This window comes from Perca fluviatilis, chromosome 4, assembly GCF_010015445.1.
Source record: "Perca fluviatilis chromosome 4, GENO_Pfluv_1.0, whole genome shotgun sequence".
Lineage (NCBI taxonomy): Eukaryota > Metazoa > Chordata > Actinopteri > Perciformes > Percidae > Perca > Perca fluviatilis.
Window position 1 is genome coordinate 609,769 of NC_053115.1, and position 16,581 is coordinate 626,349.

The 16,581-nt window shown below is 38.7% G+C and overlaps 1 protein-coding gene across 1 annotated transcript in view; it reads right to left on the reverse strand.

Moving 5' to 3' along the window:
- Nucleotides 1-16,581, reverse strand: part of LOC120558119 (protein TASOR-like) — a 48,366-nt gene that overhangs the window by 29,841 nt on the left and 1,944 nt on the right. Inside the window, exons 2-3 of the mRNA XM_039799024.1 lie at nt 4,365-4,510; nt 637-729 (exon numbers count right to left, since the gene is read on the reverse strand). Coding sequence (XP_039654958.1) covers nt 637-729; nt 4,365-4,510 — 239 coding nt within the window. The remainder of the gene's footprint in view (nt 1-636; nt 730-4,364; nt 4,511-16,581) is intronic.

Here is a 16,581-nt window from a genome sequence, read left to right on the forward strand (position 1 = left end):
AGGTTTTCAACGTGTCTGAAAGTGTGAAGTCTTCTGGTAGCTGTGCCGAGAGAAATCTCAATCATTCCCAATCTTACAGAGACGGAGAGCGTAGGTATATGTAAGGAGATAACATGGGCACAGGCTAATTACTGATCACTAACATGCTAGTTAACATTAGTCATTAAACCTAAACAGCTAATGGAAGTCCAAACTGCCTGTGAGCTTCTCCTGTACTATACGGTAATTCCTCTACTGTGTGACAGTAAGTCTCGTGGTTATGACCCAATCGTTAGCCTATTGTTATAAAAGCGTCTGCTACGGAGCCATAACGTGAGCTACAAGGTAATGGAGCCTTTTATACATTGTCGTGTTTCTTTAGAAATAAACAACGGACAAATAGAGTCTTTAAACGCTTCAGATGTAAAGTTATTCTCTGTCAAAGTGAGGTCAGAATGAATGGGAGTCAATGGGATGCTAACGAGAGGTGGTGGTTTGTTAGCATCAACATGTTTCCATAGGAGGGACGCTTTGCGGACGCTCCCTTACCCCCTTGGCTAAAACTCTTGTGTGGATCTTTTTTGTCTCAAAACACTGCTTAAAAATGAAAAATGTAGAAGTGTAGATGTAGCCTTAGAACACTTCCTTTCCTCTCACCTTAACAGAATCAGCCAACAGGAAACAGTAGCTCTCCTCAAGCTCCTTGTCTGTCCTCCCATCTGCCTTCATCTCCTTCCTCTTCTCCACAAACTCAAAACAAACACAAACACACAATCAATCGATCGATTCATGAACAAATAAGAAGCTCAGCTGGTCATAACAAACATGGCTCCATCGTAAAGATTTTACAGCGTATCCCAATTTGTCTGAATGGCCTTTTCTTGATTTCTTTGGACAAATCTAGCCCACCCATTCCTCCATGATCACATAGAAATCTAGACCACCCTAGAGGCAGCAAGTGTAATTTGCAGACAGGGTCAGTCTAGCAACTCTCCGTTGACTTGCGAGCTGGAAAAACCAAACTCTGGCCGGGCCAATCACATCGTGTATAGAGCCTGTGGGCGGGGCTTATGGCTGCTGCTGCTGCTGGTGAACAGAGGTCTTCTGAAGACTTGGAGTTCAGCTTTTCTTTGAGAAAAGAACAAAGAACGGCTCTGAAGTCATTCTTAAAAAAGGAAGATGTGTTCGGAGTTTAAAGTTGAATCCGTCAACTAGCGTTGCTCTGATTGGTTGTAGAGCTATCCTATTGCGTGCAGAGAGAACTTGAAAGACAAGTGTTTATCCCGCCCCTCGGATTGAGCCCTGACCAATGGGGATTTCCCAGACCCAACATCTGGATGTGGGGCTCGCTTGTTAGGCTACCCTTCTCTATAATTAGCTTCCAAATAGAGATCAACAGCGCCACCCCTCCTCTGAGAGACCTTGGGTTCATTTCTCCCATTGATGTCTGGAAAAATCCGTGCATAAAGAGTTTTAGACCATGCATTAGGCTAACCAGATGCTACGTGACTCATAAGCATACAACGTACCATTTAGAGTGAAAAAACACACAGAAAATCCAAAAAAAAGTCAAAAAGGTACAAGACTGTGTACATATTATCATTTCAGAGCGAAGGAACTACTCATCCCATAAACCACCGCGCACCACTGAATAAAGGAAGCTACGTTAGTTTAGCTAATTGGGCTAACCGCTAGCTGAGACTGCATGTAATAACTTTAAAAAGACCCTCAAAATAAAACCTGAAAATAACCGTTAAAATATAAAACAGCTGTTACGTCAGCTGTAGCCTGTGTTTAGTTTGAGTTAACGTTATGTTAGACTGAATCAAGCTGTCAGCTAGCGTTTTGACGAATTAGCCGTTAGCTAAACTAGCAGAAGAAGCGTGGAACAGATCGCGATTCGTGCAATGTCGTAAATCCTCGCGACGGATCGTACAGGCAGCTCCCCCCCCCCCACCCCCTCCTCACCAGCATGAGTTCCACCAATCAGCGGCATCACTGTGGGACTGTGGGTAATGAAGTACTTATCCAAGACATAATAATAATAATAATAATAATAATACATTTAATTTGTAATGCACTTTATATTTACGCAAATCTCAAAGTGCTACATGATAGTGCTAAAAATTATAAAAACACATGGAGAGCATGAAAAAAAAAAAGAGAAGTAAATCAAAAGGAAAAAGGGCACAAGTTCACTCAAAAGCTCTCCTAAAAAAGATCATCCACATCCACAGTCTGTGGGGTCCTCAGGTGGTCCGGGAGAGCCTTCCACAGACTGGGAGCAGCTGAGCAGAAAGCCCCATCTCCCATTGTACAGAGCTTTGTCCTGGGAGGTTTCAAAAACATATGCTGAGGCAGATTGGAGGGTACTGTTGAGGTCTGTCTTGAGGTGGGGGGGGGGGGCCTTCACCATGAATGCACTGGTGGGTAAGCAGGGAGACCTTGTACTCAACCCTGAGACAGGAAGCCAGTGGAGTGATTTGAGGATGGGGGTGATGTGGTCATATTTGCGCACCCTCAACAGGATCCTAGCAGCGCTGTTTTGGATATACTGCAACTTCTGAAGGCTTTTCTCAGGGATCCCGCGAATAAAAAAAAAGACATTTCTCTCAAAACAAAAGTTGGTGCCCCATGATTTTTTTGGCGTCTATATGAGCATATAGAATCGCCGAGTCATGTCGTACCTGGTTTTAAGTTAGTGTTAATTTCGTCAGACGAGACTAAATATGTTCGTCAACGACCTTTTTTTCCATGACTAAGATGAGACGGCGCCAATGTCCAAAAACGCTGACTAAGACTAAATTAACGTGCATTATTGTTGACGAAAAAAAGACGAGACTAAAATGTTTTGCATAAAATAAAAACTAAGATAAAATCTCTCTTCATTTTCGTCTACAATCGTCTCTAATTTTTCATCATGAGATAGAATATTCAGCTGTTACCGACACCCGGTGCTACGGCACCGACAGGTGCCCTAACGACCGTTACCTACCGGACCGAATAGCAACGCAGATTTTGGTGCCACTTAAATGCCTGCGCTTTTCTCTGATGCTCCTAAACGGACGTTAGAGTCAACCGAAACATCGCTGCACGGGGCGCTGGTTAACACTACACTCTGCAGCAGGTAACGTTAGCCTACCGTTAGCTAGTTAACACTACACTCTGCAGCAGGTAACGTTAGCCTACCGTTAGCTAGTTAACACTACACTCTGCAGCAGGTAACGTTAGCCTACCGTTAGCTAGTTAACACTACACTCTGCAGCAGGTAACGTTAGCCTACCGTTAGCTAGTTAACACTACACTCTGCAGCAGGTAACGTTAGCCTACCGTTAGCTAGTTAACACTACACTTGGCAGCAGGTAACGTTAGCCTACCGTTAGCTAGTTAACACTACACTCTGCAGCAGGTAACGTTAGCCTACCGTTAGCTAGTTAACACTACACTCTGCAGCAGGTAACGTTAGCCTACCGTTAGCTAGTTAACACTACACTCTGCAGCAGGTAACGTTAGCCTACCGTTAGCTAGTTAACACTACACTCTGCAGCAGGTAACGTTAGCCTACCGTTAGCTAGTTAACACTACACTCTGCAGCAGGTAACGTTAGCCTACCGTTAGCTAGCAGTTGGAGTAAACACGGTTACAATCATTGACATATATAAAAGGGTTACAATGCTGACAGCTAAACGGTGTAAAGGTTTGTCTCTATTTCCAACACGAGACGTACGACAGTCTGCAGCTGCCGTTGTCTGAAAAACAACACATGTTGCGTTCACTTGAAATACGCCTCGCCAGTTTCGTGCTGCATTTAATTTATTGTAAAATATCCTTTTTCAATGCATTGGTTGTTTTTGTCGTTTACTGGTGAAATAAGGAAGAGGCTCAATATTTATATAACTTTATATAATTTATTTATTTTTATAACTATTTGACTGAAATGGTTATCAGAAATAATTTATAAAAAAAAAAAGACTAAAATGTTTTGACTAAAAAAAATGACGAGACTTTTAGTCGACTAAAACTCGACTAAGATACCTTGAGTTCTCTTTTGACTAAAACTTGACTAAAATGGCGAGACTTTTAGTAGACAAAAACTCGACTAACAAAAATGTTTGGCACAAGACTAAGACTAAATTAAAAATAGGTGACAAAATTAACACTATTTTAAGTCTACCTTCCACGGTTACGATTTTAAGGCTTATACTCCAATTTGTCAATGGAGAAATTGCATTGTATTTTTACTTCCGGAACCTGCTGTGGCCGGGACTGTTGAGCTCTATTCTTTGACATTAAATCAAATGAACGTATAGACACATTGCGCATTTCCCTCATAGGTAGCGGACATATTGAAATGGGAATGCTCCTCCAACCGGTCCGTCTCTCACCTCTTTCTCCAGCAGCTCGCTGTGGACGAGCCTAGGTTTGCAGTAGGTGAAGCAGCCGGCAGAGCCGGTGTCGATGTAGCTGGCAGTCAGGATGGTCATCATGTCCTCGTACTCCCTGGACTCAGTGGAGACGTGCTGGAACAGCGCTGAAAGACAGACAGCAGGACACAAACAGCATCAGGAGCACTGACTACGTTCACATGCAGCCAATAAACGGTTCAAAACCGGAATATTAGCAATAACCTGGTCGCGCACGGCCATGTAAACACCGGCAAAAACCTGAATATGCTACCTGGGTTACCCCTTTTCTAACCCGAAATTGTGGTCATGTAAACACATTTTGGCATATCTCCATCAAAAGGAACATTGATTTGTGTTCTGCGCATGTTCTATTCGCAAGTAATCTTGGTCTTTTGAGTAGAGGAACTTCTTGTATGCGCCAGAAAACACAGTTTATTTATTTTAATATATATATATATATATATATATATATATATATATATATATATATATATATATATATATATATATCTCTCAATGCAGAAAACCTGCGCGCAGTATACCGGAAGTAAACAGGAAGTAGAGGTAAACCTTATACACTGTAATAATAATAATAATAATAATCCATTTTATTTGTAAAGCACTTTTCATAAAAGAATCTTAAAGTGCTACAGAAACCACATTAAAACGCATTACAAAAAAAAGAAAAATACATATGTAAAATACGCATAAAAACAGCTAAAAGAGCAGTTTAGTGCAAAAAAAATAATATCTGCAAAGCCTAAGGACAACTTAAGAACGCCTGCCTGAACAAAACAGTTTTAAGCTCTTTTTTTAAAAGGTGTCCACAGACTGGGGTTTTCTCAGATGTTCAGATGTTCAGATGTCTATGAGGTAAACATGGCGAGACGCAGCACAGCACCACACTTTTGGAGCGAGGAGGAAACCAATTTCTTTATTAGTGTGGTGAAAACCATGAATATAATGTCTTTTATTAGTGTGGTGAAAACCATGAATATAATGTCTTTATTAGTGTGGTGAAAACCATGAATATAATGTCTTTATTAGTGTGGTGAAAACCATGAATATAATGTCTTTTGTTAGTGTGGTGAAAACCATGAATATAATGTCTTCATTAGTGTGGTGAAAACCATGAATATAATGTCTTTATTAGTGTGGTGAAAACCATGAATATAATGTCTTTATTAGTGTGGTGAAAACCATGAATATAATGTCTTTATTAGTGTGGTGAAAACCATGAATATAATGTCTTTTATTAGTGTGGTGAAAACCATGAATATAATGTCTTTATTAGTGTGGTGATAAACCATGAATATAATGTCTTTATTAGTGTGGTGATAAACCATGAATATAATGTCTTTTATTAGTGTGGTGAAAACCATGAATATAATGTCTTTTGTTAGTGTGGTGATAAACCATGAATATAATGTCTTTGTTAGTGTGGTGAAAACCATGAATATAATGTCTTTTATTAGTGTGGTGATAAACCATGAATATAATGTCTTTTATTAGTGTGGTGAAAACCATGAATATAATGTCTTTATTAGTGTGGTGAAAACCATGAATATAATGTCTTTATTAGTGTGGTGAAAACCATGAATATAATGTCTTTATTAGTGTGGTGAAAACCATGAATATAATGTCTTTTATTAGTGTGGTGAAAACCATGAATATAATGTCTTTATTAGTGTGGTGATAAACCATGAATATAATGTCTTTTATTAGTGTGGTGAATACCATGAATATAATGTGTTTATTAGTGTGGTGAAAACCATGAATATAATGTCTTTATTAGTGTGGTGAAAACCATGAATATAATGTCTTTATTAGTGTGGTGAAAACCATGAATATAATGTCTTTATTAGTGTGGTGAAAACCATGAATATAATGTCTTTATTAGTGTGGTGAAAACCATGAATATAATGTCTTTATTAGTGTGGTGAAAACCATGAATATAATGTCTTTATTAGTGTGGTGATAAACCATGAATATAATGTCTTTATTAGTGTGGTGAAAACCATGAATATAATGTCTTTTATTAGTGTGGTGAAAACCATGAATATAATGTCTTTATTAGTGTGGTGATAAACCATGAATATAATGTCTTTATTAGTGTGGTGAAAACCATGAATATAATGTCTTTATTAGTGTGGTGAAAACCATGAATATAATGTCTTTATTAGTGTGGTGAAAACCATGAATATAATGTCTTTTATTAGTGTGGTGAAAACCATGAATATAATGTCTTTTATTAGTGTGGTGAAAACCATGAATATAATGTTTTTTATTAGTGTGGTGAAAACCATGAATATAATGTCTTTTTAGTGTGGTGAAAACCATGAATATAATGTTTTTATTAGTGTGGTGATAAACCATGAATATAATGTCTTTTATTAGTGTGGTGAAAACCATGAATATAATGTCTTTATTAGTGTGGTGAAAACCATGAATATAATGTCTTTATTAGTGTGGTGATAAACCATGAATATAATGTCTTTATTAGTGTGGTGATAAACCATGAATATAATGTCTTTTATTAGTGTGGTGAAAACCATGAATATAATGTCTTTTATTAGTGTGGTGAAAACCATGAATATAATGTCTTTATTAGTGTGGTGAAAACCATGAATATAATTTTTTATTAGTGTGGTGAAAACCATGAATATAATGTTTTATTAGTGTGGTGAAAACCATGAATATAATGTCTTTTATTAGTGTGGTGAAAACCATGAATATAATGTATTTATTAGTGTGGTGAAAACCATGAATATAATGTCTTTATTAGTGTGGTGAAAACCATGAATATAATGTCTTTTGTTAGTGTGGTGAAACCATGAATATAATGTCTTTATTAGTGTGGTGATAAAACCATGAATATAATGTCTTTATTAGTGTTTAAAACCATGAATATAATGTCTTTTATTAGTGTGGTGAAAACCATGAATATAATGTCTTTTATTAGTGTGGTGATAACCATGAATATAATGTCTTTTAGTGATAAACCATGAATATAATGTCTTTATTAGTGTGGTGAAAACCATGAATATAATGTCTTTATTAGTGTGGTGATAAACCATGAATATAATGTCTTTATTAGTGTGGTGATAAACCATGAATATAATGTCTTTATTAGTGTGGTGATAAACCATGAATATAATGTCTTTATTAGTGTGGTGATAAACCATGAATATAATGTCTTTTGTTAGTGTGGTGATAAACCATGAATATAATGTCTTTTGTTAGTGTGGTGAAAACATGAATATAATGTGTTTATTAGTGTGGTGATAACATGAATATAATGTCTTTTGTTGACAGCAGAAAGTACCGAGATAGTGAGATTTATAAGAAGGGGACCGAGAAGTTATTACGTCTTAAGGTTGTCCGTAGGCTACGTCCAGACGCTAAGCGTGCGTCGCCGTTTATTTCGGGATATCGCCGATTGATTACAAATGCCATGTAGGAGTAACTCTCTCTGCTCACCATGTAGACGGGTTATTCAGAATGTTTCAGAAACCCGAATAGTGACCTTAACCAGACCATAACCCAAACATTGACAGCTTGTAAACGTAGTGATTGATTGGCTGGCTAACCTACAGCATGTTCTACCCCCTAGCAACCAAGAAGCCTGATTCCAGAGCCACTACATACACACCAATTCGTGTGCCATTATTGGCGTGTTATCAAGACGCATACTCGCTTTTTAGCGTGTTTATCAACGCAGTTTGGCCTCCATTTTCTTTGACACTTTCCTACGTACTCGCATGCTTTCCTTTCCTTTTTTTTTTGTAATACATAACCCATTGCTATTATTAACCTATGTGTGTTAATTGTATAGCCCACTAAACATGGTAAATCTAAATTGTGCAAGCAAAATTAAACCAAAATTGGAATGTTTCCAAAATTCCCCAGCTAAATACTGTCAATCCTTTGAAAAATAATTAAAAAAAAATATTCATTTAGTGCTTTTTATAATAATTCAAAGACACTTCACGGAGTTCAAAAAATAAAAACAGACTTTATGCAGCTTTCAGCACCTTTCAGGTGAGCCTCACCCAAACAGAAGGTCTGGGCATCTGGGGAGCCCACAACAATAGTCGCGCCTCAATTATAACAGGACCGTTGCAGGCTTTTTTGTGCCAAATTCTCAGGAGACCCCCTCCCCCACTCTCAGTGTGAAGGTGGGGGTTGAGCCGGAGCACCAAACACCTGAGAGAGACAGCTGTTGATGTGCAAACACATCCACTCATGACAGAAATGTAACAACAGTAGGGCCCTGCTGCGCAATTAATCTAATTTTGATCGAGATTTTGTCTCCTAAACGATCACAAAAACAATCTAATCGAGACCAAGATTATTTTGCACATTACATTTTTGCAAGTAAACTCTTATTTTGTCTTGTGTTTTGAAGGGGAATTCAACAAAAGTTCAACAGCAAAAGTATTAAGGGACATTTCACAGTTCAAGGCGTTTTCACTGTTGATTTGTTGATAGTTTTTTAAGTTCAATAAATGCATCATCAGTCAATGAGGCATTATTAAATATTCTTCCTACGTTGCTGATCAGCACGTAGCATGTCAGATGTGCTAGTTGGTCTTTGTGGTATTTGTCCACATCCTCCACTGTGATTATGAACTCTCTGCAACCAGAAATAAACTCCAAAACGTGCAGCGCAACAGCGCAGAATAGACGCTCACAGCGCCTTGTCACGCTGCTGGTGTTTGGGTGAACATTTGGGCTGCACGATATGAGGAAAATATACCTAACCGTGATTATTTTGATTGATATTGCGATTGCGATATGATTCGATATTGGAGGGAATGATCGTTTTTGTACGATTATTCTCATTTTCATTGAAAGAAATTAAAATGATTATAGTGTGATTTTTGCGATGATCTGTACCAAACCAAGATGTTTTTCTGTAGTCTGTAGATAGGATTTGTAAACCGGGACGTCTCTGCAGCTCCAAAATACTTCATTCAGAACGGTTAGACAGATATTTTGCCATTAACAAATATTGCGCCCCCTGCGATTTGGATATTGCACTAGTTCATATTGCGATTTCGATACAATTGCGATTAACTGTGCAGCCCTAAACATCAGTCAATGAGGCGTTATTATGGATCCCACGCAACTTCTAGGCAATTCCCGCCCTACGAAGCAGCTCGATTGGTTGGGGTTAGGCATTGACCTCGAGTGGTTAAAGTTAGGATAGCCGATTGGTCAGGGGATAGGACCTGAACAAATGGAGTTAAGCCTACTACACACCAGTAACAGTCTGGCGAGGTCGGTGACTCGAGTCTGTTCCGTGCAGTCGTCAGAGGGGCAGTCAACCTTAATTTGGGCCGATTTGACTTGTTGAATAGGCGGGGCGGGCACTGCCGGCAGTCTGACTCAGTGTTACCGTAACTAGCGTCCCGTGCGGCGATGTTTCAGTTCCCTCCAACGTCCGTTTTCGGAGCATCAGAGAGAAGCGGAGGCATTTAAGCGTCACCTAAATAAGGCACCGATATCTGAGTTGCTGTTCGGTCCGGTAGATAACGGTTGTTAAGGCACCGGCTTAATTAGCACCGGTCTCGGGTCTCCCCCAAATATAAACTCTTCGGATCTACACGATTCACGTGGATGACATTTTCCCATTCAAAACGGTGATTTTCACCGAAAAGCGACACGTTTGCAGGTATGTAAACAGCGTTCTAGTGCATGGTTTGACGAAGTTATAAATGATGCTATTAAAACCAGGGAAAAAGCACTGAAAACTTTCCACCGAACTAAAAATCATGATGATTTTATTTCATATAAGCAAGCAAGAAAATAAAACTCAGGAACTTATTAGAGACGCAAAATCAACCCACTATAAGAATGATATATCAAATAATAAAAGATAACCCCAAAAAAGTTGTGGAAGACCTTAAAAGTAAGGCTGTGCTCGACTGAAGAAATTCTTAGTCGACTAACACTCATTCAATTGTATCGACTAATCGATTAGTTGATTTAAATCGACAGATCTGTAAATCTGAGTTTCTCCACTAAGAGTCCTGCTAAAAGCACCACTTTAATTCTTGTGTTTACCAGAGATGTGCTCGTACGTTTCTTGGAAATAAGTCATTCAGCATGAAAACAGCATCAGACATGACTAATGGACTAAAGAAATCTAAGTTGACTAAGACCAAAACCACCGACCAAGAGGGAGCAGCCATACTTAAAAGAATTGGGGGCTGCTAAGACAAATGCTAAGAAACCCAAGAAACAGGATTAAAAATGAAGGGTGTCCTGAATTTCAATAAGAAAGAGGTTGCTAATCATTTTAATACTTATTTCACTTCTACAGCAGTACAGCTAGTCTCAAATCTTCATCCTTCCTCTGGGTTATTTAGCATAGATAGGGTGAAATCTTTCTATAATAATCTTGGAGCACTGCCCGACTCATTTTCCTCACAGAAGGTTGAGGTAGGGGAGATGGAGAAAAAGCTCTTACAGCTAGACTGCTCTAAGGGCCCTGGGCTAGAAGGGTTATCCCCTCGGTTTTTACGAGATGCCGCTGCACAAAACAGCCCCTTACATCTCCCATATTTTTAACCTGTCTGTTGAATCGGGTGTTTTCCCAAATTACCTCAAGAGGGCCAAGGTAGTTCCCTTTTTTAAAAAAGGGGAAACAGCCAAGATCCTGGTAACGACAGACCAGTCTCTATTTTGTGCACAGTCTCAAAATGTTTTGATAAGTTGGTCAATGAGCAATTCACAGTCCCTCCAGAAAAACGCGATAATGGGATCGCATTTTTTCAAATGCGGCGCACTTTCGCCGCAAAAATTGCCGATTTCCGCGTTAAATATGCGGTGCTTGCACGATTTCGTAATCCCCGCATTTTCGTTGCAAAAAAGCCCCGTAATATATCTTAGCAGAAAGTTGAAAAATGTTGCGTTTACTTCACACAAGAGCAGCCATTTTCCCCCCGTTGCCATGGGAACGTTATGAAGTGACGTCATTACGCGACGTGAACATCACGACGTCTTCCTCATCAAACTGCAATTTTTGCAAGTTCCCACAATTTCATCGCATAAAATTGCATAAACATCCCTCATAGTCCATCGCATTTTTTAAGAAAACTTGGCGCATAATCAAGGACTTTTGCCCGCAACAATCACAAAAAAAAAAACTCCACATTTTTCTGGAAGGACTGAATTCAATGAATAAAAACAGCTTCATGTTTAAATTCCAATCTGGATTCAGGAAGTCACATTCTACTGAATCATGCCTGTTGTATTTATCAGACACCACACACAGGGAAGTAGATAATGGAAATCTCTGCGGAATGGTGTTATTGGATCTTCAAAAAGCATTTGATACGGTCAATCGTGACAGACTGATTGCCAAACTTGATGGCCTTGGGGGCAGAGAGCTCCACCTGTAGGTGGTTTAGGTCTTACCTATCAGGGAGGGAACAGCTGGTGGTCTTAGGGGGAGTACTGTCTGACCCTAGTGTAGTTGAATGTGGCGTTCCACAAGGAAGTATCCTCGGGCCATCCTTATTTTTAACATACATTAATGATATGGCAGACTCCTGTTCATGTATGCTGATGATTCGGCACTTTTAATGTCTCGTAAACAAAAATCAACACTAGAGAGTACCCTGAGCTCTGAGCTTTCGTCTGTAAACAACTGGCTGATTGACAATATGCCGTCACTACATTTTGGTAAGAGAGGCGATCTCGTTCGGTTCAAAATACAGATTGAACAGATGCTCGAAGTTTAGGGTCAGTTTGACTAATGTTGTGGTCGTCAGTAAAATACCTGGGTTGCATCCTAGAAAACAACTTGGATGGCAGGAATATGGCCAACAAGGTTTTGAATAAAGTCACAGGTTTTTGAAAAAAGGTCAACAATGATCATCTTAGCAAACACCTTAATTTTAAACCACTTTGAATTTGCATGTAGCTCCCGGTTTGAAGGCCTAACAAACAGACTTAAAGGGAGGCTGCAAACAGCACAGAATACATTAATAAGAGTAATTCTGAACTTGGGCCATAGGTCTCATATAGGTAGCAGTGTTTCCTCTATGTTGATTGGCAAGTGGCGGTCCGCCACAGTTAGATTTCTCCCGCCCCGGTTACAGAAATATATATACAAAAAGCCGTCTATCAGCAGTGATTGTTAGAGAGTCGGAGAATAGCGTGGACACGCGCTTCACACCGCGAGTGGGCCGTGTGCCACTCGGAGAAAAGGGAGAAAGAAAAAAAGAAACAGGCTGTCCAGAGGACCGGTTGAGATGGCATGTGTGCATCCTTGAGAACTGTAAGTTGTATAACTTATATTATCAGTTCATGTATGATGATAGGTTGGATATTTCAGCCTACATGTTTCAAGTGTATTTTATATCTTGTATGTAGGGTACCACACAAGAAGGTTAGTCTAGGGACAACCTTCACCCACAAGAATGTGTAGAACCTATTATGAGTTTGGGTACAACTTTCACACAGAGGAATCGGAGCCAAGAATGTGGGAATCTATTAGGAGCACGTGCCATAAAAGGTGTAGTTTAAGAGTAAACTGTTGCACTGAAATAGATAGCTTGAAGCGTGTGAGGACAAAAAGTATAAAGGAGGAGATATTCTGATGTTCGTAGAGACACTATGAGTACATGCTCTTAGGAGTGTGTACACATGGTTCTCTTCCTTTCTAGGAGAAACCTTGGCATATACATTTGGTGCATGTCAACTGTTCTCTCTTTTATGAAAGTATGTTTGTTTGTTGTGTGAATAAAGCTGCATTAGTCTGAACTCATTGTACTCAGCATTTGTTCAGTCTCCATCTCCTTTCCAGACATTTCCCAGATATCAATGTAAGCCTGTATTAGTCTACAGTTCTTGCACATTTTTAGTTTCACCTTCACCTGCTAGCTAAATTGCACGTGGCTGTTGATTCAATACAACACCCTTGATATCATCTCATGGCCTAGTAGGCTAAATTATTTCATACATTCATGAAACATATTGGGGGAAATTCATTCAACAGAATTCACATCCAAATAACAATTAAAAGTATGTTATTTGAACATTTATATTAACCTAACCTGGCACTGCCTCCGATTTGGTGTCTGCTGCGGTGCGCAGCGCTGATCGGACGACGCCCCGGTGACCTTTTTTATCCTCCATAAACTCTCTCAGCTCCTCTGCCAGTCGCTGCAAGAACTTCCTCCGGACAGTTTTACTGGGAATGTGTGCAATGATTCCAGCCAGTTTGAGGATGTATAAAGTTATATGAACATGTAAACAGCCATACGTGCACCGCGCCTTTCACAGAGCGATCGCCCAGTGCTTTTCTTCTGATTCAGAACCGAGTCCATCCACGCTGTAGTAGCCTACGTTACCGACCATGGCTTTGCCTTCGGCCCATTGGTGATACATTGCCCACATTTGTTACTCGAGACCGCTAGTTACGTGTCTCTGACAGAGACTATGATTGTTACTAAGCAACCAAGATGCATCTTCAACCACGCAAAGATTAAAAACAAAACCGCGAAAATCAATATGATAGTGTATGACCAAAATAGGTAAAAGTGATTGTATTTTCTTTGCCATTTGTGTAATGTACAGTACAGGCCAAAAGTTTGGACACACCTTCTCATTCAATGTGTTTCTTTATTTTCATGACTATTTACATTGTAGATTCTCACTGAAGGCATCAAAACTATGAATGAACACATATGGAATTATGTACTTAACAAAAAAGTGTGAAATAACTGAAAACATGTCTTATATTTTAGATTCTTCAAAGTAGCCACCCTTTGCTTTTTTTGATAACTCTGCAAACCCTTGGTGTTCTCTCAATGAGCTTCATGAGGTAGTCACCTGAAATGGTTTTACCTTCACAGGTGTGCTTTGTCAGGGTTCATTAGTGGAAGTTTTTCCCTTATTAATAAAAAAGCAAAGGGTGGCTACTTTGAGGAATCTAAAATATAAGACATGTTTTCAGTTATTTCACACTGTTTTGTTTTAAAATGAAAATACAGGCTCTTTTAGGAAAAGTCAGGTACCAGCAGGATTGTATTTTCTTATTAAGCAAAGTTAAAATATAAATTTCAAAACGGTCAAAATGACCATCCTGGCCGTTCTAGTGTTAAGGAACAGGCCACAGGGGGACCACCTAGCAGCATGTATGCTACTCAGCATCAATGGGCCACCTCTTTCTGAATTCCCCTGTAGCCAAGCCTTGGAGTTATTTTTCCAAAAGCCAAGAAAAATCAAATGCACACTGCAAGGCTGCCAACTTTGCCACTGAGGCAAATATGCAATTAGTTTCATTATGAATGGTTTCATACATATATATATATATATATATATATATATATATATATATACACACTTTGGGTTTGGTTTCCCTATGAAAAATTTCTTGTAAAATTAATTTTGTAGACCTGTAGTTCCTCAAAAATACAGTTCAATATGCCTCATTGTGTGTGAATAGAGGTGAATAAATATATTTGTTTGTGTTGCAGCGAAGAGTCAGTTCCGTTAATAAAATATTGTTTTGGTAGTGTCCCAATTTCCCAAAACACCACAAATTTACTTATTTAACAAACATGCTCCTGTCGCATATACAAATCATTCGGAGAAATACATGAATGCAAATATATACATATACACACATATCTATATACACATACACACACACACAAACGACAAATTCTCCTCTACAACTAAGGTAAAGGACTAACAATATTTATACTTGTGGCAGCATATCTGACTTGTGTTCTTATACATTTGAGACAGTGTTAGGGAAAGGAACCGTTACCTATATAAGGGCAGTTCAGTGGAACAAGTTACATCGTCATATTAAAGTCACTTCCAGCCTGAACTCTTTCAAAAAAGAAAATCAAGGTCTGGTTACTGGAGAGGGTTGCAAGTTACCATTTATATTTTTATTTATTTATTTAAGAAAAATGTTTTAGGTTATGTCAATGAGTGTCTTGTCTTGTCCTGACGTTATGTGTTGAGGACCACAATGGAAATAAGTCCTGGACTTTATTGTGTTTTTTATCCTTGATTGTATTTGATGTCTTTTGTTCATGTGTAAGGAATTTTTGATACAATTAAATCAAATCAAACACTACAATATCGTCGCGGTAAATGGTTTTACCTTCACAGGTGTGCTTTGTCAGGATTCATTAGTGGAAGTTTTTCCCTTATTAATAAAAAAAAAGCAAAGGGTGGCTACTTTGAGGAATCTAAAATATAAGACATGTTTTCAGTTATTTCACACTTTTTTGTTAAGTACATAATTCCATATGTGTTCATTCATAGTTTTGATGCCTTCAGTGAGAATCTACAATGTAAATAGTCATGAAAATAAAGAAACACATTGAATGAGAAGGTGTGTCCAAACTTTTGGCCTGTACTGTATATTAGCAGAAAGTTGAAAAATGTTTTGTTTACTTCACAGAAAAGCAGCCATTTTCCCCTGTTACCATGGGAACATTATGAAATGACGTAGTTACGCGACGTGAACATCATTGAAAAGCAGGGTGTTGGTGGGGGAAATCACTTTGCAACTGCAATTGTTGCAAGTTCCCGCAATTTCATCGCATAAAATTGCTTAAATATCCCGCATATTCCATCGCATTTTTTAAGAAAACGTGCCGCATAATCAAGGACTTTTGCCTTTGCATTTTTCTGGAAGGACTGAAAAAAAAAAAGACCATCAAAAATGTCCTTATTTTAGGAAGTTTTTACTTTATCTTAGTGTCATTCTGATGACAGGTTACATCCATTAACAAAAAAGCAGAAAAGGGCACACATGTGCACACATACAGTATGTGTACATGTACATATAGGCATGTAGGGCACATACGTGCACATTAGTATAGCGTACAGTGCACACATACAGTATGTGTGCACATGTACACGTACAGTATGTGTGCACATGTGTGCCCTTTTCTACACATGTGCACACATACTGTATGTGTACATGTGCACACAATGTATGCAGGCTTCAAAATTAACATTTTCGTCTACCAGCCAAATGGCTAATGAATGTTCAAATATTACCAGCCATTCAATAGATTACCATTGGGTTTTTTGGCTGGTCAGTGAAGCAAATCTACCAGCCACTTGCATATTTCACCAGCATTTGGCTGGTAAACGGTGCTAATTTAGAACCCTGAATGTATGTGTACACATGTGCACACATACTGTATGTGTA